The sequence below is a fragment of the Eulemur rufifrons genome, chromosome 30 (genome assembly GCF_041146395.1).
Source record: "Eulemur rufifrons isolate Redbay chromosome 30, OSU_ERuf_1, whole genome shotgun sequence".
Classification (NCBI taxonomy): Eukaryota; Metazoa; Chordata; class Mammalia; order Primates; family Lemuridae; genus Eulemur; species Eulemur rufifrons.
The window spans coordinates 42,013,623-42,035,992 of NC_091012.1; the positions used below are offsets into that span (position 1 = coordinate 42,013,623).

Sequence of the window (22,370 nt, forward strand, 5' to 3'; positions counted from 1 at the left end):
ATCCAGCAAACCAACACTGGAATGCTTTTGAGGGAATCACAGGTGACACTGTGAAGTTTATTTTGAGGCTATTGCATCACAATATAGTCACGATGCCTTTCAAATTAAAAAAAAAAAAAAACTCTTTTCGTAATGTAAAAGATTATTAGGAAAGTCACGTACTTCATTTTAAAAGATGACACAGTTTCCAAAGGGATAGAATGTGAGGCTAAAAGGCAGGACATCCAGTTTCATGGCAGAAGCAGAATGCTGCCAAGAAAACTAACTGAGTGTGTATTTTTTTAATTTCACCTCAAGTGCAGCCAACTTTATTTTAGCTATAAAACCAAAACCTCTTCTTTCTTATCACTCAGTTCAAATTCTATCACCGATCCCTTGGGCTTCACTATTTCAATAAACTAAGTAATTAAAATTTTCCTCCTCTAACTCAATTACCTTTTACTATCACTTACATTTAATGCAGGGAGCATGTCACCGGGAAGAAAGTAACAATTGCATTACTTTATTTTAAAGTGTCTTCATTAATCTGACCATGTAGATAAAAGAAATTCTTATTTTATTAAATACAAATGGCTCCTCATTTTTCTAGTCTCATTAGAGAAAGCAGTGTTGCATTGTGATAACTGAAGGTGCTTCTCAACAAACTAAAATGACTTTTAAATTCTAAATATTTCCATGGAAATCATGCTAAAATGCCACATCTACTTACTTCTCTGACTTCTATAAATTGCAAAGTATAAAATGATTAAAATTTAGATTTTTCAGTCATATCTATGTTTGTGTCTGTATATATAAAGTATGTGTACATACACACATACTTGAGTCTGTGCTTTACATGTGTCAGGCATTAGATGAGGGCTTTCTATACATTTTGTCCCAGGGTCTTTAGAAATATATATTACTGTACTAGCTTATGATAATATGATGTCCAGTGATGATAGTGACATAGAAACAACTATCTGGCAGCTGGCTGTACTCATTAGTTCATCCGTTTCCTCTCTTTGCTATCAACTGCACCTTCTGCCCCCTGACACTGGCCTGTGGGTTCTCATCATTGCCTCACATCTGGACTGAGAGTGACTGAATGCCTACAGTGTATAGTACATGACCTTGATGAAAACTATTTATACAGCTCAGGTGCCTTTTCTTTCTATAGGAGCAACACTCTAATATTGTCACCTAGCAGATCCCCACACTAAATAATTGGAGGAATAACAAACATAAAGAGTTTGTTTGCCTTGAAGGAGGGGCAATGTTAAATTCAGCGTTTTGTTCATATTCCAATGGACATTTTATGATTGAAATTTTGAGCAAGTTATAATATGAATATAGGGCTGCTATGTCATGGATACCTACAGAGGGATTGAAAGCACCATGTGACAAGGGCAGAAAGACCATATAACCAAATCCAAAGCAAATACTAATAATTCAAAGCATCAGAAGGATTTCAGCAGGATGTGGTCCATCAGGAAAGACTACCTGAAAGAGCTAAGTCTTGAGCTTTGAAGAAACATGGGATTTAAAGGCAGCAATGAGCAAGGTCTAAACAGAGACAATGAGAAAGTCCACCACATTGAGGTGGAAGGAAGCAACGTGACAAAACTATAAGATAGAATTTTGCCAGAATGTGGAACATTTGAGATTGAGAGATACCTTTCTCAAGTAACATCCAGACTCTTCCTGAGCCGGGGTAGCCTAAAATAGATAATTAGGGTTGGGCTGGGGGTGCAAAGGGTTCTGGCCAGTGGCAAACAATGCGGAGACTGATATGGAAGAACAGAAAAACCCTAGCTTTCTTAACAGCTCAGGTGGAGACCTAAAGGCAAAAGTACGGAGTTTACAGGCCAAAAGGCCTGGATTCTGGTCCTAGCTTAGCCAATCACTATCTGTATAGCCTTTAAGTGTATAATTAAACCTCTCTGTATCTGAGTTTCCCAATCTATAAAATGGTGATAGTAATGGCACCCATCTCATAGGGTACGTGTGAACATTTAAAGAATATATAGAGTACTTAGAACAGTGCAAGGCACATAATAAGCATGGGATAAATGGGGTAGCATTTACTATTTAGAGTTCAGGGCTATACCCTGGGTTTCTAGACATGCAGAAAAACAGGGAAGGCACCTCCAGGAATAGGGGACATGCAAGAAAATGTGGATATGAGAACTTTTGCAGTATGTGGATGTTCGGCACCTCCCTCTGCCCTCTTCCATTTATAATCCTAGTAACGTATGTTTCAATTCTCACCACTTTGGACCCGGGCTGATTGCATTCACTGTATACTCTCAGACAAGTAACTTGATTTCTGTTATTTCTGCTACTACATATCACCTTAACCATGATGTTTTTGATAAGGAAAAGGGATTTTCCTTAACAGTCACCTGAGACTCTTACTTGATTTCTGTTATTTCTGCTACTACATATCACCTTAACCATGATGTTTTTGATAAGGAAAATCCCTGATCTATTATTTAACATAACAGCCACCTGAGACTCCCACCCCTCACAGAAGACCCACATTAACATATTACTAACTTAACATGTGGCACATTAACATTATTAACCTAACACCTGACACATTAACATAACATTAAATTTATTACCTGGTACAGAAACTAACTTAACCTATTACCTGGTGAACATTAGTCACCTGAGACCCTTCCCCTTAGATTACCCAACCTTAATAAAAATGGAAAAAATTGGGTAGACGGGGCTCAAAATTTAGTGACAAGACCCCCTCTGAGCCCACCAGCAAATAAACCTTGATTCTCTATCTCTCCGTGGGCCACTCGGTTTGTCCTTGGGACCACTCACTATATATAACACTTGCTGTAACATTTTGGTTCCCGGACCGGGAAAACCGACCACGCTGGCCCCTTGAAGCCACCAATTCGGGGATGGGCGCAGCGAACGGTGGGACCTCAGCAACAAAAGCGAACGGGTGCCAACCGCCTTTTTGCGGAATATCTTCGCTCCTCGGGAGTTCCCGCCAGCCGAGGGGTCCCAAACTCGCCTGGACACCCCAGAGAGAAGGACAAGTCAAATCAGGTCTGGAGGCATGGGACCAGGTAAGGTCCCCAGAACCATCCGAGTCAGGCCCGTCAGACGACAGAAGAGGAGCTTGATCACCTCCTGAGTGCAGGGAATTCCCAGGGTGGAAATATATAACCTCTGCCTGTCTGTGTGAGTGAGTGAAGAGTGACTCTTTTGGTTCCACAGCTACGGCTATGGAATCTGAGTGGGTCCTCACCTGCGATTCTGTGGCGGTCTCATACCACATAACGGTGATTCACTCCCCTAAAAGGAGCGACCAGGCCCGGGCTTTATATGGACACACCTTAGCCAAGATGCTCCTAAGTTCCCGCCAGGGACAGAGCAGGATTTTTGTGGCCCAAAGGACCAGAGACTCCAAACTGTACAAACCCATCCATCAGGAAGCTCCTGAAGAGGAGCCACCACTGCCGCCCTACAACCCTACCGTGACACCTCCTGAAGTGCCTGCAAATCCAGACACCCCACCACCGTCAGTCTCCCTGCAGCCAGTTCCAGACCAACCAGGTGCCAACACTCCCATCACCCGCCCACTGGCTATGGTCAGCTCAGGCCCCAACTTCAGCCCTCCAGATGCCCCCTCGTGGGGTGCGAGGTCCGATGCAGGTTACAGACAATGGGCCCGTTCAGCCAGGGCAGCCAGTCCTGGACTACCAGCCCTTCTCCACTGCTGACCTTCTGAACTGGAAGCAACACACCCCGCCTTACTCCGAAAAACCTCAGGCCCTCATTGACCTCCTAGAATCCATCTTTCAGACCCACCGTCCCACTTGGGAAGACTGCCGCCAGCTCCTTCTGATCCTTTTTAACACGGAAGAACAACATCGGATTATAGCTGGAACCCGGAGGTGGCTCCAGGACCAGGCTCCAGCAGGGACCTTAGACGTAGAACAGTAGACACAGAGAGCAGCACCCGAGACAAACCCAGATTGAGATTTCATGTCCCCGAGTGGACAAGAAGCACTCAGAAAATATCGGGAAGCTCTCTTCCACGGGATCCGGGAGGGAGCCAGAAAACCAACCAACATGAACAAAGTCGCTCTGATCACCCAGAAGCCGGAGAAATCACCAAACGAATTCTACGAGCGCCTTTGTGAGGCCTACCGAGTCTACACACCCTTCGACCCAGAGGCGGCAGAAAATCAGCGGATGGTAAATACTATATTTGTTAGGCAGTCCTATAGTAACATCCGACGGAAACTCCGAAAACTTGACGGGTTTACAAAAATGAACACCACACAGCTGACAGAAGTGGTCCAGAAGGTCTACGTTAATCTGAGACCGGACCGCCCAGAGAAAAAAAGACCAAAAAATAAAACAAAAAGCCACTCTCCTGGCCACTACCCTCGAAAGACCTGACCCAGCCAAAAAACCTGGCCCACCAGGGGAAGGAGGACCCAAGAGATGAGGGACCCAAAAGCCTGACCAGTGCGCCTATTATAAGAAGTTTGGTCACTGGAAATATAAATGCCCCAACAAAAAAAAAAAAAAAAACCACCCACCGCCAAACAAAAACCTGCCCAGGGGCTTCCAGGAAGAGCCGGAGACCGAGGACCTCATCGGTCTCACTGGGTTCGACTCAAAATAAGACCGACTGGCCGGGCGCGGTGGCTCATGCCTGTAATCCTAGCACTCCGGGAGGCCAAGGCAGGTGGATCGTTTGAGCTCAGGAGTTCAAGACCAGCCTGAGCACGAGCGAGACCCCGTCTCTACTAAAAAGAGAAAGAAATTATATGGACAGCTAAAAATATATATAGAAAAATTAGCCGGGCATGGTGGCGCATGCCTGTAGTCCCAGCTACTCGGGAGGCTGAGGCAGGAGGATCGCTTGAGCCCAGGAGTTTGAGGTTGCTGTGAGCTGGGCTGACGCCATGGCACTCTAGCCCGGGCAACAGAGTGAGACTCTGTCTCAGAAAAAAAAAAAAAAAAGACCGACCGGGTTCCCTGACTCTTGGCCCCCAGGAACCTACGGTCACAATATTAGTAGGGGGGCTGACCAATAACGTTCATGGTAGACACTGAGACACAACATTCGGTGCTAACAGCCTCTGTAACTCCACTTACAAAGCGGGAAACCACCATTATGGGAGCCACTGGAACTCGAGTAACTCGACCCTTCTGCCAATCCCAAATACGCCACATGGGGGGGCCACCAGATAAGACATAAATTCCTATACATACCAGACTGCCCCGTGCCCCTCCTCGGTTGAAATCTCCTAAACAAACTGGAAGCCCAAATCACCTTCCACCTGAAGGGACCGCGAGCCTGACGCTCGATACTCGAGACTCTCATAATGGCAGTCACCCTACCTCAGAAATCCAAGTGGCAGCTATACGATGAGGCCAAAGAGGAACAGAACCCGCCTGACTTCCAGCAGGACTTTCCATTAATATAGACAGAGGACAACCCTCCCGGTCTTACACACCAACATACACCCCTGATAATCCAGATGAAACCGAGCGCCCAACCAACCAAGAGACGACAATATCCCATCCCCAAGGAAGAGAAAATTCAAAAACACATCAATAGACTCAAGCGGGAGGGGATTTTGGTGGAGTGCCAGTCCCCACGGAACACTCCCCTCCTGCCAGTCAAAAAGCCCAACGGAGGTAGATACCAGCCCGTCCAAGACCTGCGACTAATTAATGAGGCCACAGTGACTCTCCACCCAGTGGAACCAAACTCATACACCCTCCTGGGCCTCATTCCTCCTGATGCTGCCTGGGCTTAAAAGATACTTTCTCCTACCTGCGGCTCACTCCAAAGAGTCAGCCCCTGTTCACCTCTGAGTGGGAAGATCCTCAGACTAGGAAAAAAAAAACAAAAAAACAAAAAAACAAAAACAGCTCACCTGGACACAACTACCACAGGGATTTAAAAATTCACCAACTCTGCTTGGGGAGGCTCTAGCCACTGACCTCATCTCCTTTCCGCGAGAAGAAACCCGCTGCGCACTTCTACAGTGCGTCGGTGCCTCCTTCTAGCGCGCCCAGCCAGGGGAGATGTCGACGGGGAGCCCGGTGCCTGCTCCAACTGCTCACTGACAAAGGATACAAAGTCTCCTGAAAAAAGACACAAATCTACAGACAACAGATACAGTACCTGGTTTCCACGCCACTCAGGGGCGCCGGGCACTGGGACGTGAGCGGAAGGACACCATCATGTAATCCCCAGCCGACCGGGACGGAGACAACTCAGGGAATCCCTCCGCGTGGCCGGATCCTGCTGCATCTGGATCCGGGTTTCTCCCTAAAGGCCAAGCCTCTATGAGGTCCTATGTGGGCCAAAAAACAAAGAATTAAAATGGGCCAAAAGTCAGAAAAAGACTTTCCAAAAAATAAAAAACTTACTAAAAAAAAAAACCCCACACTAAGACTGCCAGACCTCACCAAAGTCTTTAACCTGTTTGTACACGAGAAAAAACTAATAGCTCTGGGGGTTTGACTCACTCTGTGGGCCCCTGGCAGAGACCACGACTTACTTGTCAAAACAATTCAATCCCATAGCGACAGGATGGCCACCTTGCCTCCACACACTAGTGGCCACCGTCCTGCTGGTCAAAAAAGCAGACAGACTCAAACTGGGACAAAACCTCCGTGTGCGAGTCCCTCATACAGTGATATCTCTAATAAACACCTCAGGACACCGGTGGCTCTCAAACAACCGGTTAACACAATATCAAAGACTGCTGTACAAAAATCCACGGGTCACCCTAAAAACTGTGTGGACTCTAAATCCCGCCACCCTCCTGCTCACTGAGCCAGGGCCCCCAGACCATGACAACACCAAGGTGGCAGAGAAAGTCTATGCCAGCCGGCAAGATCTAAAAAATAGTCCTCCACCGGCACCAGACTTAAAACTCTACATGGATGGCAGTGATTTTATCCAAAATAGGAAACGACTGGCCAGCTTCACTGTCACCACAGTAAATAAAGTCATCATGTCAGCCCCTTTGCCCCAAAAATAGTCAACACAAAGGGCAAAACTATGGGCCCTCAGACATGCCCGAGATAAAAAGACAAACATGGCCGGGCGCGGTGGCTCACGCCTGTAATCCTAGCACTCTGGGAGGCCGAGGCGGGTGGATTGTTTGAGCTCAGGAGTTCGAGACCAGCCTGAGCAAGAGTTAGACCCCATCTCTACTAAAAATAGAAAGTAGCCAAACAACCAAAATATATAGAAAAAATTAGCTGGGCATGGTGGCACATGCCTGTAGTCCCAGCTACTCGGGAGGCTGAGGCAGGAGGATGGCTTGAGCCCAGGAGTCTGAGGTTGCTGTCAGCTCGGCTGACGCCATGGGACTCTAGCCTGGGCAACAGAGACACTGCCAAAAAAAAAAAAAAAAAGAAGAAAACATATACGCAGACTCTAAATATACCTTTGCCACAATACATATCCACGAGATACTATACAGGAAAAAAAGACTACTAATTGCAGGTAAAAAAAAAAAAAAAAAAAATCAAAAATAGAGACAAAATTCTCCAACTGCTGGAGACAGTTTGAGAGCCAAAAAAAAAATTACAGTCATCCACTGTCAAAGACACCAAAAAGACAGATCCAATTGTCGTTGGCAATCGCCTGACAGACCAAACAGCCAAAAATACAGCCACCCGAAAACATTCAGAAGACAACACTACAACCCAATGCCAAATCTTGTTGACACCCGAGTGGCCTAAAAAACGAAAATATACTCCAAAGAAAACCCAGTAGACAGAACAGGAGAAGGCCAAAAAAGACACAGACGGGTGGTGACACCTACAAAACCATAACGTCTTTATCCCAAATAAATTAACATACTCTATTTTTTCCCAATATCACAACCTGATTCACTTAAAAAAAAAACAGCCCTCACAAAACTGCTTGCCCAATACTACTACATCGCCAAACTTCCATCCATTGTGACAACAGTCAACACCCGCTACCAGACCTACGCTAAACACAATACAATGGTCAGGCAGAGACCCACCCCAAAAATTCAATACACCGGAACCTCTCCATTTGAAAATGTTAGATCGGGTTCCCCTTGGCCCCAGGAACAGAGAGGCAGAGTCACTGAGGCTGCAAAAAGGCAAAGGAGTTTATTAACTAGCCCCGGGCCAGGGTCCAAATTCCAGAGCACCAACGCAGTGGCCTCTCCAGGAACTAGGACCCCGCCCTGGGGTCAAGATTAGGCTTTTATACTTTTCTGTATGCTAGTTTTCACACGACACGTTATTCTGCACACAACACGTTAGTCTGCACATTACATACTAGTCTGTACACGACACACTAGTCTGCACACGACACACTAGTCTGCACTTTATCCCCCTTCAGTTTATTTGTTCCTTTTGTTTAGAAGTGGCTGATCGCCGTTGGCTTCAGGTTTGTTGACTCTAAGTTTCGGGCTTTTTGCACTGGCACCAGTTGTAGTTAACATCATCCAGGGGAAGAGGAGGGTCTCCGACGGGGGAGGGGGGCTGTTGTTGCCTACCTTCTAGTTTTTGGTTACAAGCGATACTGGGAACACATGCCCTGCACAAGCCGTTCATGCGCTGATCATGTCTTGCTCTTCTTATCTACTTAGTTGGTTGGAGGGCACCTGGATTCTCCAGCCCTTTATCAGAAAGCAACTTGCAGTTACCTCCCCGGGGCTTTGTTTTCCTTTACTTTAGTGAAGCCTGCCATGGCTCCACTTACGCTAAGCACCAAGCCAGCAAGCCATATATACAGAAGCAGAACTAGGCTTCTCACATCCAGGAAGCCTAGCCTATCATGGAGTTACCTTTGTTCTTATCTCTGTTTTTCATTCTGATTAACTATATTTATTAAACAACTAAAAGCAAGCATAGTCACAGAAGCGAATAGCATCAGTTAGAATCAAAGAGAGCACACATTTTCCTACTATCAATTCCTGTTCTTCAGAAAATATAAAAGTTAATTTCACAGAAATAAAACCTTGTCGAGACTATAAATATCTGTTGATAATAATATACACCTTCTCAGACTGGGTCAAGACAATCCCTACCCAGACCAAAAAGACTGAAAAAGTGACAAATTTTCTATTAAAAAAAAATCATCACCTGATATGGTCTACCACTCTCATTTGACAGTGATAATTACTGTTGTTATGAAATTGATGGCACCTAAAATTGAGGATACCCCTGCTAAGTGTAAGGAGAAAATTGTTAAGTCTACAGAGGCTTCTGCGTGGGCTAAGTTTCCTGCTAGAGGGGGATATACAGTTCACCCAGTTCCTGCGCCTGCTTCTACCATTGAAGATGCTAGGAGCAGGAGAAAGGATGGTGGTAAAAGTCAAAAGCTTATATTGTTTATTCGAGGGAATGCTATATCAGAGGCTCCAATTAGTAAAGGGAATGATCAATTTCCAAAACCCCCAATTATGATAGGTATAACTATAAAAAAGATTATGACGAAAGCATGAGCTGTTACGATTGAACAACAGGAATTGATAGTAGGAAAATGTGTGCTCTCTTTGATTCTAACTAATGCTATTCCCTTCTGTGACTATGCTTGCTTTTAGTTGTTTAATAAATATAGTTAATCAGAATGAAAAACAGAGATAAGAACAAAGGTAACTCCATGATAGGCTAGGCTTCCTGGATGTGAGAAGCCTAGTTCTGCTTCTGTATATATGGCTTGCTGGCTTGGTGCTTAGCGTATGGCAGGCTTCACTAAAGTAAAGGAAAACAAAGCCCCGGGGAGGTAACCGGAAGTTACTTCCTGATAAAAGACTAGAGAGTCCAGGTGCCCTGCAACCAACTAAGTAGATAAGAAGAGCAAGACATGATCAGCGCATGAACGGCTTGTGCAGGGCGTGTGTTCCCAGTATCGCTTGTAACCAAAAACTAGAAGGTAGGCAACAACAGCCCCCCTCCCCCGTCGGAGACCCTCCTCTTCCCCTTGATGATGTTAACTACAACTGGTGCCAGTGCAAAAAGCTCGAAGCTTAGAGTCAACAAACCTGAAGCCAACGGCGATCAGCCACTTCTAAACAAAAGGAACAAATGAACTGAAGGGGGATAAAGTGCAGCCTAGTGTGTCGTGTGCAGACTAGTATGTCATGTGCAGACTAACGTGTTGTGTGCAGAATAACGTGTCGTGTGAAAACTAGCATACAGAAAAGTATAAAAGCCTAATCTTGACCCCAGGGCGGGGTCCTAGTTCCTGGAGAGGCCACTGCATTGGTGCTCTGGAATTTGGACCCTGGCCCGGGGCTAGTTAATAAACTCCTTTGCCCTTTTGCAGCCTCAGTGACTCTGCCTCTCTGTTCCTGGGGCCAAGGGGAACCGGATCTAACAGATCATCTCCTAATAGAGCCCCAGGTTGACCAAGTTCTGCTTGAATTAAAAGGCTAAGAGCTGTTCCTACTATCCCCGCTCAGGCTCCAAATAGAAGGTAAAGAGTTCCGATATCTTTATGATTACTTGAATAGAATCAACGATTGATGAACATACGTAAGATAGAATGGCTAAGGCATTAGACTGTAAATCTAAAGACAAAAGTGATTCCTCTTTCTATCAAGCCCTGCAGTGAATATCATATTGAATTGCAAATTCAAAGCAGCAGCTTCAATTCTGCTGGGGCGGGAGTCCTGGCCTTTTTTTCCTGAGCAGGGGGAGAAGTAGATTGAAGCCAGTTGAGTAGGGTATTCAGCTGTTAACTAAATTTTCATGGGGTTGGAGCCCACCAATCTAGATGAGGACTTAGCTTAATTAAAGTGATTGATTTGCGTTCAGTTGATGTAAGATAGAATCTTGCAGTCCTTATAACAGAAATTAAGTACTATATACTTTCTTAGAGCTTTGAAAGCTCTTGGTCTATTTAACCTAAATTTCTAGTTTGAGGTTAGGAAGGCTGGTGATAAAGGGAGAGTGAGAGTGGCTAGAATGACTAGTGGAGGTAAAATAAATATTTGTTTGGTTTGTTGGAATTGTCATTTTATTTTTATATTATTGAGTGTTGGAAATATGGTTAGTGAGGTGGAATAAATTAATCGTATATGGAAATATAAGTTTAATAGGGCTATGATGGCTATAATTGTGGCTAGTATGAGGTTATTATTTTTTGTAAGTTCCTGTGCGATAACTCATTTGGGTAGAAAGCCTGTAAGTGGGGGCAGTCCTCCTAAGGATAATAAGGAGATGAGAATTGTGAGGGTAATTATTGGGGTTTTATTTCATAGATTTGATAGGGCTAGTGTAGTGGTGCTAATATTAATGTTTAGTATTGTAAATATGGCGATGGTTAATATTAGGTAAATTAACAAGTTTAGGATTGTTATGGAAGGGCAATATAAGTATAGCCATTATTCAACCTATATGAGCGATGGATGCGTAGGCTAAGATTTTTCGTAGTTGGGTTTGGTTTAGTCCTCCTCAGCCTCCTACTAGAATTGATAGAGTGGCAATTAGAAGGAGAATGTTGAGGTTCATTGATGGGTAAATTTGAAGTATAATGGAGATAGGGGCTGGTTTTTGTCATGTGAAGAGTAATATGCCCGATATTAGTGAGATTCCTTGAGTGACTTCGGGGACTCAGAAGTGGAAAGGGGTCATTCCTAATTTTATTGTTAATGCTATGATGATTATAAAGGAAGTTAGTTGATTATACATGTTGGTGATGCCTCATTGACCAGAGTATTCGGGGTTAATTACAATGGTAAATATAAGGACCATGGAGGCTGTTGCTTGTGTAAGGAAATATTTGGTAGCAGCTTCTGTGGATCGGGGATTAGTTTTTTTCATGAGAATAGGAATAATAGCTAGTATATTAATTTCCAAGCCGATTCATATTAGGAGTCAGTGGGAGCCAACTATTGTTAGTATTGTTCCTGTAAAGATAGTTAATACAATCAACATTAGGATGATGGGTTTCATTAGTACGGGAAGGATATAAACCAACATTTTCAGGGTATGGGTGTTTAGGTGACCTTACTATGCATACAATAGGGTGTGTTTTGGGTAGCATGAAGGACTTTGAATCCTTAAGAGTAGGTTCGATACCTGCAATTCTAGAAATAAGAGGACTTAAACCTCTATTATTTACTCTATCAAAGTAACTCTTTTGTCAGACATATTTCTATACTTGTGGGGGGATACATGATGCTAGTACGGGTAATGATACATATCATATGCGTAATGCTAGTGTTAAGGGAAGAAAGTTTTTTCATAGTAAATGTATAAGTTGGTCATATCGGAATCTTGGGTAGGATGCTCGTACTCATAGAAATAGAGTAGTTAGGAGTAAGGTTTTGATGGCAAAGCTTGTTGTGTATGTTTCTGGTGTGTGAAGGTTGTATAGTGCTCCTAGGAATAGAGTGGTGGTTAGGGCATTTGTTATAATAATGTTTGTGTACTCTGCTATAAAGAATAGGGAGAATGGGCCTGCAGCATATTCTAGGTTGCCAACAAAGACAGCCACACCCAGGACTAAACAGAAGTAAATGAAAACACTGGCCCTGGCCCTCACTAGAATTATAATAACTTTACTAAAAATTAGACTCTTCTCAATAACTCCAAATAATTAGACTATACTACAAAAGACATCTCTAACTGTGATATTTTGACTCATTATAAAATAGCTACTCCTACTTCAGTCCGTAATCTCTTCCTAGTTAGGAAACTCACCCTAACAACTATAACAAAAAACCCTGCCCTAAGACTTATTACATTAAAACTTAAATTCCCTCCACTAACAAAATTACTCAAAACTTCTAAACCACGGGTGATTTCACAGTCAACACCTACGTGCCAAAGACATATTATGATAAGACTCAGGTGTGCCACAGTAAAATATATATATATATATGTATATATATATATATTAGACTGACACCATTACAAATAATACTCAAACCTATATAGCCCCAAGAGACAAACCAACTTGTTAGACTTACTACACCCACTAAAAAATGTCTAATAAAAAAAAAAATCCAAAAACAAACTAAAATCCAACTAGTCAAAGACAAAGACTCAACTAATTAAAATAACCTCAATAACAAAGTCAACTTATAAAAAGCCAGATGTTACAAATATACGAAAGATCACTAGACCCCTAAAAACCTCTCCCCTTATAACTCAAGTTCCTCAATATGACCCTCCAGGCCCTACCCAACCATACTTCATGTTGATTCTATTTACTCCTCCAGAAACAAGTCTATATTAAAGTTCCTGTACCTCCAAACTAAAACTCCAGTATCTTAAACCCAGTCCAAAACAAAATATCCCTGATGGGCCCAATAACATACAATGTCCATTTAGCCATAACTTCCCACATACATATCACTTACAATACTAACAAGAAAAAAAATAAATTATTAAAATTTATACCGAGTAAACTCTACACAAATAACTAAACCTTACCCTGTAATGCCACTGCCACCTATTCCCGAGATGACATATTCTTTCTGTATAGAGACATTGCCTACCTCTGCCTCCCAAAAAACTAGACCAGGACCTACACCCAGGTCTTCCTCACCCCAGATGTTTCTATCTTTAAAACCCAACAACTAAAAACTCTACTAAGCACCCACCCAAACACCCGGAAAAGGCAGGCCTTACTAACATCAGTCCTCATAATGAGAAAAATTACTACTAAAATAAAAACAAAAATAAAAGACATAAAAACATCCCTAAACATCTACCACAAATTATCCCCAAAACTAAATAAAGACATAAAACAAATAACAAATTCCCTACTGTCCCTCTAGAGTCAACTAAATTCACTAACAACAGTGACCTTACAGAACAGATGGGCCTTAGACCTACTCACTGCTAAAAAGAGGAGGACCTATATATTCCTAAGAGAAAAATTACTACTATATAAACCAGACAAAAATAATAACCACAAAAGTCAAAAAACAAACAAAAAAAAAATCAAAAAAAAAAAAAACAAAAAATTAAAACAAACCTGGGGCTTCAACTTAAGACAATAGACTTCATAACTACTACCTCTGATTGGGCCGCCAATAACTATTCTTCTCCTTGTCACTATAGGCCCCTACATACTCAACAGTTATAAAATTTATAACAACAACTATAACCCGGAAAACAACTCACATAATGACCTTACGAGACGATCACCCACTAAAAAATGATGCCCTATAATAAACATAAGGACATCAAAGGGGGGAACGATAAGGAAAACCCCCATCTATTACTTAACACAACAGCCACCTGACACCCTCACTCCTCATGGAAGACACACATTAACATATTACTAACCTAACACCTGACACATCAACATAACACTAAACCTATTACCTGGTACAGAAACTAACTTAACCTATTACCTGGTGGACATTAGTCACCTGAGACTCCCTCCCATCCCCCCAACTTAATAAAAATGGAAAAAAATGGGTAGACAGGGCTCAAAATTTAGTGACGAGACCCCCTCTGAGCCCACCGGCAAATAAACTTTGATTCTCTGACTCTCCGTGTGCTACTCGGTTTGTACTCGGGACCACTCACTATAACACTTACTATAACATTTTTAGTTTGAGTGCGTTAGTGCTCTAAATGGCTTAACATTTTCATAATTTTCATAAAAATAAAATGTTGAAGTTAAGAAATAGTTAAGAAAATAAAATGTTTTCTAGATACTTCTACTAACTACTAGGTTGGAAAAAAGGTGTTCTTTTTATGTGCTCTCCTTATCAACTTGGGGTAAATATATATAAGCTGTTCTGCATTTTAAAAAGCTGAAGAATGAGCTCTCGAAGAGCCAAACAGCGTAAATTCAGTGCGACCTCTCAAATATGTATTAACAGCTTCTGCTTCCAACCATGATGGAATAAAAGGAATCAGATTAAACAACTAGAAAACTTCACAAAATGTATGAAAAAATGGTTTTCAGACATTAGACAATGGGAACAAACGAAGCACCCTTAAAACTGCCCTAGCTTACTGCCTGGAGACGGTTTCCAGGCTTCAGTGCAAGGAAGGGGAATCCAAACAGAGGCAAGTGATTTCTCTGTCTTGAGAAGACAGATTGGGCCATAGGGAGGCCAAATCAGTTTTTTGGGGAAAAGTACCAAAGAAAGCTGCATAGGAGAAAGTTCCAGAGGTCTTCAGGTGGATTCCCTCGTGTTGGGCTGAGTACTGATCTGCACATGTGTGGGAGGAAACAACCCCAGACCAGGGAAAGAACTGTAAAAAAAAAAAAAAAAAAAAAAAAAAAAAGGCAGGAAGACCAATCCCTAGAAGCTCACAAAGGGACAGGAATAGTTTGTATTCCCACCAGCAAAGTGGAAATATATTGTAATACATGAGGCATTAAGTAGAGCTCTCAAAAGTGTCTTGTCTCAGTAATGAAATAAAATTTAGTCCTAGGCAAAGGCTACACTCATGCTACTGTAATAAAGCATAAAAATCAAGCCTCAAAAGGATAAAACTCATTCCAGGCCGGGCGCGGTGGCTCACGCCTGTAATCCTAGCACTCTGGGAGGCCGAGGTGGGCGGATCGTTTGAGCTCAGGGGTTCGATTCCAGCCTGAGCAAGAGCGAGACCCCATCTCTACTAAAAATAGAATGAAATTATATGGACAGCTAAAAAATATATATAGAAAAAATTAGCCGGGCATGGTGGTGCATGCCTGTAGTCCCAGCTACTCGGGAGGCTGAGACAGGAGGATCGCTTGAGCTCAGGAGTTTGAAGTTGCTGTGAGCTAGGCTGACGCCACGGCACTCACTCTAGCCTGGGCAACAGAGTGAGACTCTGTCTCAAAAAAAAAAAAAAAAAAAAAAAAAAAACTCATTCCAGTTAAAGGCCTCCCAGTTCAAAGTTCAATAATAGTTAAAGGAATACAATAAAATACAGCACCCAACAATATAAAATTCATAATGTCCACATACAATCAAAAATCGTCAGACATGCAAAGAATCAGAGATACAACTCTTAAGGAGGAAATTCAATCCACAGAAACAACTCAGATGACACAAATTATAGACTTAGCATGTAAGAGCACTAAAATAACCATTATAAATCTACTCCATTTAATGAGGAAGCCAGAGGAAAGATTGGGCATGTTAGGTAGAAATATGGAGGATATAGGAAAGATCCAAATCAAACATCTAGAGATGAAAATATAATATCTGAAATGAAAAATATATAGGCTGGGATTTCTAGTACACTACATGGTGCAGAAAAAAAGATGAGAGGACATAGCAATAAAAACTATCTAAAGCGAAATACACAGAGACAAAAGTCAGGGGGAAAAAAAAGAACAGAGCATCAATTAGCTATGAGAAAATACCACGGGGACTAATGAAGTTATAGAATACTTGAATAAATAAGGACCAAATTTTGCAAATTTTATGAAAATTATAAATGCATACGTCTAAAAAATTTCAATGGACCCTAAGCAGAAAAATAAAGGGAGAAAACCACACCAAGGAACATCATAATCTAAGTATTGAAAGAATGAGAAAGTTGTTCAAAAGAACAAAGATAAGGCTGTGCACGGTGGCTCATGTCTACAATCAGAGCACTTTGGGTGGCCAAGGCAGGAGGATTCCTTGAGGCCAGGAGTTCAAGACCAGCCTGAGCAAGAGTGAGAACCCCATCTCTACAAAAAAAAAAAAAAAAAAGGAAAGTTAGCTGGGCATGGTAACAATATCTGCAGTTAGGGTTAAAAGACCAAAACCAAAATATTTTCATACACCTTTGACTATAAGTTTGGTTGGTTTTTCTTTTTATTTGCTCTACTTCCTGCTTTATTTATTCTAATTTGCTGACACTTAGGCACATTTGCATTTTTACCTTAAAGTTAAATACATAGGTATTTTTCTTTGGTAACTCAGATTTAGTGGTTATCATTAGACCAAATATTAAATTTATTTTACTTATCAAAAATCACACATTATTTTGTCTTTGGCTGAGTTTATATTTTTATAACCTTTATGTCAAATCTTGACACCTGAAGAACATAAAAATGTCCAGTAAAACCCAGGCAAAAACAAATGTATACTGACAACTTGAAAGTATTTTTACTATTACTTTACTAATAACACCTTTTTATTTTTTAATAATAACCCACCTTATTTACCAAAGATTACTAAATTCAAGTGAACCATTTGGGTTTAACTTATGAGGGCTCCCTTATATTTGAGCCAGTCCAGAACCTTGTAAGCACAAACATATAACACATGGGCAGACACAAAACATACTTAAACATATACACTCTCACTCACACACGCACACAAAGTGCTGATAGATTTTACCCTAGAACTCTACCCATGAGACGGTAACACAAACTCACCAGACTGTAAAAGGCAGCTGGATCCGAATTTCCTCTGATGAACCTGGAACTTGTTCACTGGCAAACTTCAGTTGCCCTGATAGTAACCTAATTAGTCCTGTGGAGCAAAGTTTTGGGGAAAGCAGTTTCCATGGCAGTTTGATTTAAAAAAAAAAAAAAAAAAAAAAAAACACCTTTACCCTTTTTTTTTTCTTCAGTTCAAAATGAGTTTTTAAGATTTACATTTTAGCTAGAAATGGCTGCAGGATCTCCAGGTAGCCTTTCAATTATAAATACCATAAACAATGAGTTATTTTAACGTCAATAGAAAGTTAGGTTTTAGAGTAGCCAGAAGAGAGAGAAATAGCTTGAGACATTTTAACTCTATAGTGGTAGGTCAACCATTTAAGCTCTGAATTTTCCTTGATGTAATTTGCCCTTTCATAAAAACATAATTTGCCAGTAGGGCGGGGAGAGCCTTAAATTTTTATTTTAGTTCACAATTCCCCCCTTTTGGCCAAGATATGTCAGAGACAGCATCTATGGCCAAATTTTCATTTTGTCCCATCCGTTGCCAGGGTGGTGTGGCTACCTGCCCTGGGTCCATCTAGTCCCTCCGTGGGACCCTTCTGGCCAAGAGGACTGAAGAGCTGAAAGGGGACTTACAGCCAATTAGATATTTTAGGTCAAACAGAGCTGGAGGTAGACAGGCACTCATCAACACTTTAAAACCCTCTAGGTGACATGAGAGTAAAATCCAAAATGCCAAAGGCAAGGTTACAAAAGTAATTTACCTATAACTTCTAGCAAATGTAAGCATCATTAACATTTAAGGTAAGAAAATTTAAAGACTTACTGTGTCACAATATTTTAGTCTCTTAAGTAATTTATACTAAGGTGGCTGATAAATTACTCGTTATATTTCCTTTTGTATAAATCCATAACTGAGAAAAATTATACTCAGGAAGTTCTAAGTCTATAGGAAACAAAGTATTTCAGTTAATATTCCCTTAGGCTTCTGTGTCCCCCTCCTTGATCTGGAGGGTCTAAACTAATTCCATCCCTCAGAATCGGCCCTTACAATCTCACAGGGCCCCCCTCTTCACCCCCTCTTCCGGGATAGTCCCCGGGCCTAGAGGGAGGATGTTTGAACGGGGCTTTTGCAGATTCCATGGTTCTAAGGTCCCAGAGATCAGGGAAACTTGCTATTTACTTCAAATTTGTCAGGACTCTGGAAAACAAAAGAATTAGTAATGTAGCTACACTTATGGTCATATTAGTTTTTTAATTAAAATTGAAGTCCTGGAAGTTTGTTGTGTTTTAGTCCAATGGTATATAATGTCCAAAGATAGTAGAAACCAGTATTTAAGTGGATTTGTCAGTCCTTTCCATGACTTTACTGGAAGAAGCCAACTTTGGGTGTAGCCAGAAAGAAACACTTTTTGAGATGACTTAAAGGAAAATGACAATTTTCTAAAGATGATAGAACTTGGACTAGCCATGGTTAGAGACAATTGATAAACCAAATTGGTTATTTTTGTGGCATATAGCAATTTACATAATAATCATAATTACTACTGATAACACACACCAAGACATGTCAATATTTTACAATACTGGAACATATATTAATAACATAACCCAAATTTAACACCATTTGATATTTGACAATGTTCCCTGTATGGTTTTGACATACTAAATGAATCTAATGTCTGCCTTAGACTTTTAGTGGCCCTAATATATAAAAAGCTAGTTTAAGGTCAAAAGGCTGGATTTAGAATTTCAGTTTTGGAAAAGTTGTCAAATATCAAAGGCTTAACACATTTGTTCATATACAATCACAAACCACTATAAAATAAGGGTCATTTATTTCACCAAGAGATAGTCTTCAAAAGTTTCTAAAGGTGATAAATTTATATGGGTGTAAATCTTAACCCTTTTAAAGTTTAGTTTTTCTAGTTAGTCAAAACCTAATAGACAGAGCACAGGGATTAACTGATAAAGCATAAAATCTTTGTTTCTTTAAGGTCAATTACCAAAATTAAAGAAAAACCTTTTGCAGTGCGTTACTTTTTCAAATTAAAAAGGAAACGTTATAGAATCAAAATGAGTACATCATGTCATTTCATTCAGAGTAAATTAACAGAAATCTTTCTTTTAGCCAAAATTCCTTAATAAATTCTCTTTCATAAACTTTACCCCAACCTGCACGTATCATACACTTATCTACAAAACATGCCTAAAAACTTTCTGTTTTGTCCTAACATTCTCTTTTCCTAAATAACCAATCATTTTAGGACAAAAACTTCCACGCAAGATCCTTTCTTTACAGTATTCTTTCTGTTTAACCTTTCTTACCAAAAAAATATATTTCTATATTCATTGCCTTTTTACATCCTTTTCTTACTCACAAGTGGAATTTTGTTTTTATTTTCTTCCTAAATTTATTGACTCAACCTTTAAATAAAGTTATGTATAACTTTGTCTAATTCAGAGGTTATTTAAATATTTTAAGAACACATTCTGTTTCTCTTATAATTTTTCTTATTACAACATTTTATTCTTTGGTACACCTTATACATACACAATTACATACATAGAGTAGAATTCTTATTTTCAGTAACCTTAAACTTTGGTGAAAGCTTAAAAAGCAGGAAGTCATGAATTGTTCATCATAAGACACTTGCCGTCATGAAGCAAGATTGCACGTTACTACAAAATTATAGCCAAACTCGGCCGGGCACGGTGGCTCACGCCTGTAATCCTACTACTCTGGGAGGCCGAGGCCGGTGGATCGCTCAAGGTCAGGAGTTCGAGACCAGCGTGAGCAAGAGTGAGACCCCGTCTCTACTAAAAATAGAAAGAAATTATCTGGCCAACTAAAATATATATATACCAAAAATTAGCCGGGCATGGTGACGCATGCCTGTAGTCCCAGCTACTCAGGAGGCTGAGGCAGGAGGATCGCTTAAGCCCAGGAGTTTGAGGTTGCTGTGAGCTAGGCTGACGCCATGGCACTCTAGCCTGGGCAATAAAGCGAGACTCTGTCTCAAAAAAAAAAAAAAATTATAGCCAAACTGATAATTCAAACATATATATATGTTTTTTAAAAAACCCAAAATTCCTATTCTTTAAGAAAGAGGAGACTCACTTTCTCAAACAAGTATAAGACCTAATAGACAAACTGAAGTATAAGTTAATAAGGAGGCTGAACCTGTGACTTTCTTTTCTTCCCTTTCTTTTTGCAGTTTATTAAAAGGTAAATTAAAAATCTTGTTATTTCTATTAATATCATATGACAATCTACTTCAAAAGAAAACCAAATTTCATTGTATTAGTGTATTAATGATAAAGTTAAGTTTAATAAAATCTTATAAACAAATCCATTTAATTTTAACCAATTTGACTGTAATAAGTTAAGACTTTTATAAACCTTTTATAACCTTTAACTTTTATATCCACTTAACTTAATGACCATTTACATACTGAATTTTAAAGTAGTTTCAAAAATCAATAAGTTAGACAAAATTATCTTTTAACAAAATACTTATATCTTATAACGTTTTTATTAAAAATTTGTATAGAATTGTTTTCCTTTCATCTAGAAATTTTAATTACATATACGGAAGATAATGTCCACTCTTAGGAAAACCTAGGAAGTTAAAGTAACTTTGAACTGTTAGTCACCAATTTTGTTAGCATTTCTAAATAGAAAAATAAGATAACAACGTATAAGCTTAAACTTACGTTTAAGTGTTACAGCAAGTGGTCCCGAGGACAAACCGAGCGGCACACGGAGACTCAGAGAATCAAGGTTTATTCGCTGGCGGGCTCAGAAAGGGTCTCGCCTCCAAATTCTGAGCCCCGTCTACCCAATTTTTCCCATTTTTATTAAGTTGGAGTGATCCAAGGGGTGGGGGGTCTCAAGTGACTCAAGCCCACCAGGTAATAGGTTTAGTGTTATGCTGATTGCCAAGTGTTAGGTTAGCAATATGCTAATATTCCAGGTGTTAGGTTAGTAATATGCTAATGTTCCAGGTGTTAGTATGCTAATGTGGGTCTTCCGAGAGGGGTGGGGGGTCAGGTTAGTATTATGCTAATGTGGGTCTTCCGTGAGCGGTGGGGGGGTCCCCGGTGGCTGCTGCGCTAAGTAATAGATGGGGATTTCCTTATCATAAGAACTAATGTTGTAGTATTTTATCTTATAAATGATCCAGACACTTTACGATTATCTTTTTTAACTTAATGTAATGACTTTAAGATTTTAAATTATATGAAAATTTCATTTATATTTCATTTATATTTACCTACTTTATCTTATTCATTTATTTATCTTAGCAGTTTACTTACATTCCAGCTATCAGTTTTAGTTACTTTTCTGTTTACCATTTTTATACCCTGTAAATTAGATAAGTAACACAGAACAAGGAGTAAAATATAGTTTTAGTTATTGGGTTTTTTTTTTTTTTTAATTTTAAACTCATAAGTCTTACCTAGAAAAGCCAATGAGTATTTCAATAAGACTTTTTATTTCAAACATAACATCACTTTTAAACTTTATAATCATAGTAGACATTTTAGAACATCTTGTTTAAAGGCATTAATTAGATCCTTCCAAAACATCCCATCCCAAAACAAAATCTGTTGACATCATAGGGATCAAAGTGTCCCTGGCCCCCAAAGTTTGGGAGAAAAGGCCACTGTTCCCATAAAGACCTGCTGAAAATTTACTGACATGAAGATTAATAGGGGAAAGAATTAAAACTTATACATGGACGCCTTCAGAATGAACACTCAGAGATGTAGTGGAAATTGTCCATTTTTTATGTTTAAAATATGGACAGTCTCGTAGAAATATGGTCAGACAAAAAGGGTGTGAACTAATTCTAACAGGCTGAGTGGCAGAACCAGCAAGGCTTTCATATTTAGATTCTGCTTGGCCTTTCTGCGTGTGCATTCCTTCCTTCTGGGTGCAGGGCAAGGCCCTTTCTGATATGGGGTTTTACAGTAAAACAAAGTAAAAACAAAGTAGTTCAGATAATTACTTTATGGCCATTTTACACAGAATCATTTTAGGTTTTAT

The 22,370-nt window shown here is 40.3% G+C and overlaps 1 protein-coding gene across 1 annotated transcript in view; it reads right to left on the minus strand.

Moving 5' to 3' along the window:
* Positions 1-5,971: 5,971 nt before the first annotated feature.
* LOC138378877 (heparan-sulfate 6-O-sulfotransferase 2-like) overlaps positions 5,972-22,370 on the minus strand; it is a 63,791-nt gene continuing 47,392 nt past the window's right edge. Inside the window, exons 4-7 of the mRNA XM_069464196.1 lie at positions 17,309-17,405; positions 6,442-6,454; positions 6,188-6,326; positions 5,972-6,114 (exon numbers count right to left, since the gene is read on the minus strand). Coding sequence (XP_069320297.1) covers positions 5,972-6,114; positions 6,188-6,326; positions 6,442-6,454; positions 17,309-17,405 — 392 coding nt within the window. The remainder of the gene's footprint in view (positions 6,115-6,187; positions 6,327-6,441; positions 6,455-17,308; positions 17,406-22,370) is intronic.